The sequence below is a fragment of the Myotis lucifugus genome, unplaced genomic scaffold (genome assembly GCF_000147115.1).
Source record: "Myotis lucifugus unplaced genomic scaffold, Myoluc2.0 scaffold_7, whole genome shotgun sequence".
Classification (NCBI taxonomy): domain Eukaryota; kingdom Metazoa; phylum Chordata; class Mammalia; order Chiroptera; family Vespertilionidae; genus Myotis; species Myotis lucifugus.
The window spans coordinates 15,732,494-15,734,185 of NW_005871055.1; the positions used below are offsets into that span (position 1 = coordinate 15,732,494).

Sequence of the window (1,692 nt, forward strand, 5' to 3'; positions counted from 1 at the left end):
GCATACTCACAGAATGTCATACAAACCCCATTGTCTACTTACAAGAAGAGAAAAGGTATCTCTTGAAGCCTGCTATGTACTGAGATAGGAGATTCAAACACTCTGATAAAAAAACTGAGGCTCAAAGAGATCATGTAGGTAGCCTCAGATCATATAGTTGGTAAGTACTGGAACTCAGATTTAAACCCACATCAGTCTGACTATCTCCAAAAATGTGTTCTTTTATTTTATATCATGATAACTACTTTTAGATTAGTGATATCCCACTAAAATTTAAGAAGTGTGTTTCTCAGCTCCCTGAAACCCATTTGCCAACATCTCCTATAATCTGATAATAATGTTGCGGGTTAGTAATCAAGAGACTGTAGAATGAGGTGCCTGAGTGAGGATGCAGAAGTCCTACTGATGGATGAGAATCAAGACTACTTCCAGCAGTATGATTTTGGGTACATTCTTTGACCCATGGGTTTGATAGGGAAGGGATACACAATAAGAATAGGATCACAGTTGATTAATAGCTATTCACTGCACTTAGATAAGATATTTTTTCTTACAGACCAAGGGAAACTGTGGAGGATGTGTTACAAGATGAAAGACTGTTTGAGAGGATTAAAATAAGATAATACATATAAAATGCTTGACAGGACCTTACAAATGGTAAGTGCTCAATAAAAATTATTAATATTTATTATAATTAAATAGTACTGTAAAGAATGCTGCTTAAATTATCAGTGTGAAACTGGATCATTGTTAATAGAGGATTACAGAATACTTCTCTAAGCCCTATCCTCTTCAATGGTATAAAAGTGACCAGAGTGAGGGTGTGTATATGAAATCATCACATTTAGGGAAAAAGAAAGCTGGGATGTGTAGTGAAGACACTGTGTGATAGAGTCAGATCCAGAAATCCTGAGCAGTAGATGGTATTTAGTTGCATTAAAATGCTGCCAACAGCTCAGTGACTTAAACAAGCAGTCATTTATTGTCAGCTGACCTCAGCTGTAGGCTGGGTGCTTGAATTGGGACAGCTGTGCTGCATGTGTCTCATCTTCTTCTTGGGATCAGCAGCCATCACAGACATAGCCTTCTCATTGTAATGGTCCAATCACAAGCATACAAGTCCAGTCACAGAAACACTACTCAAGATTCTTTTGTTCTCATGTCTGTTAACATGCCATTGACCAAGGCAAGTTGAATGGCCAAGCTGAGTACTAAAGAATGACACTAAGTCCTAACCAGTTTGGCTCAGTGGATAGAGCGTCGGCCTGTGGACCAAAGGGTCCCCGGTTCGATTCCGGTCAAGGGCATGTACCTTGGTTGTGGGCACATCCCCAGATGGGGATGTGCAGGAGGCAGCTGATTGATGTTTCTCTCTCAGCAATGTTTCTAACTCTCTATCCTTCTCCCTTCCTCTCTGTAAAAAAATCAATAAAATATTTTTTTTTTTAAAAAGAATGACACTAAGTCCACAGAGTGAAGGCAGTGCAAAGTTAATGGTAAATGATACACAGAACACTGAAGAATCAAAACGATTAGTGCAATCTAGTATGGGCTGAATCCAATGAAACAACATGTACCATGGCTAAATTTAAAGTTTTTGATTTGGGTCCCAATTTTATCCCAGGAAGACAAGCCTAAGCAGCAGCATCTGTAGGAGATGTGGTTGCCACCGTATTCATGTAAGTAAGAACC

General features: G+C 39.1%; 1 protein-coding gene across 1 annotated transcript in view; it reads left to right on the top strand.

Moving 5' to 3' along the window:
• Positions 1–369: 369 nt before the first annotated feature.
• Positions 370–1,692, top strand: part of LOC111824647 — a 14,784-nt gene continuing 13,461 nt past the window's right edge. Inside the window, exon 1 of the mRNA XM_023749199.1 lies at positions 370–446. Within this exon, the coding sequence (XP_023604967.1) occupies positions 370–446 (77 nt within the window). The remainder of the gene's footprint in view (positions 447–1,692) is intronic.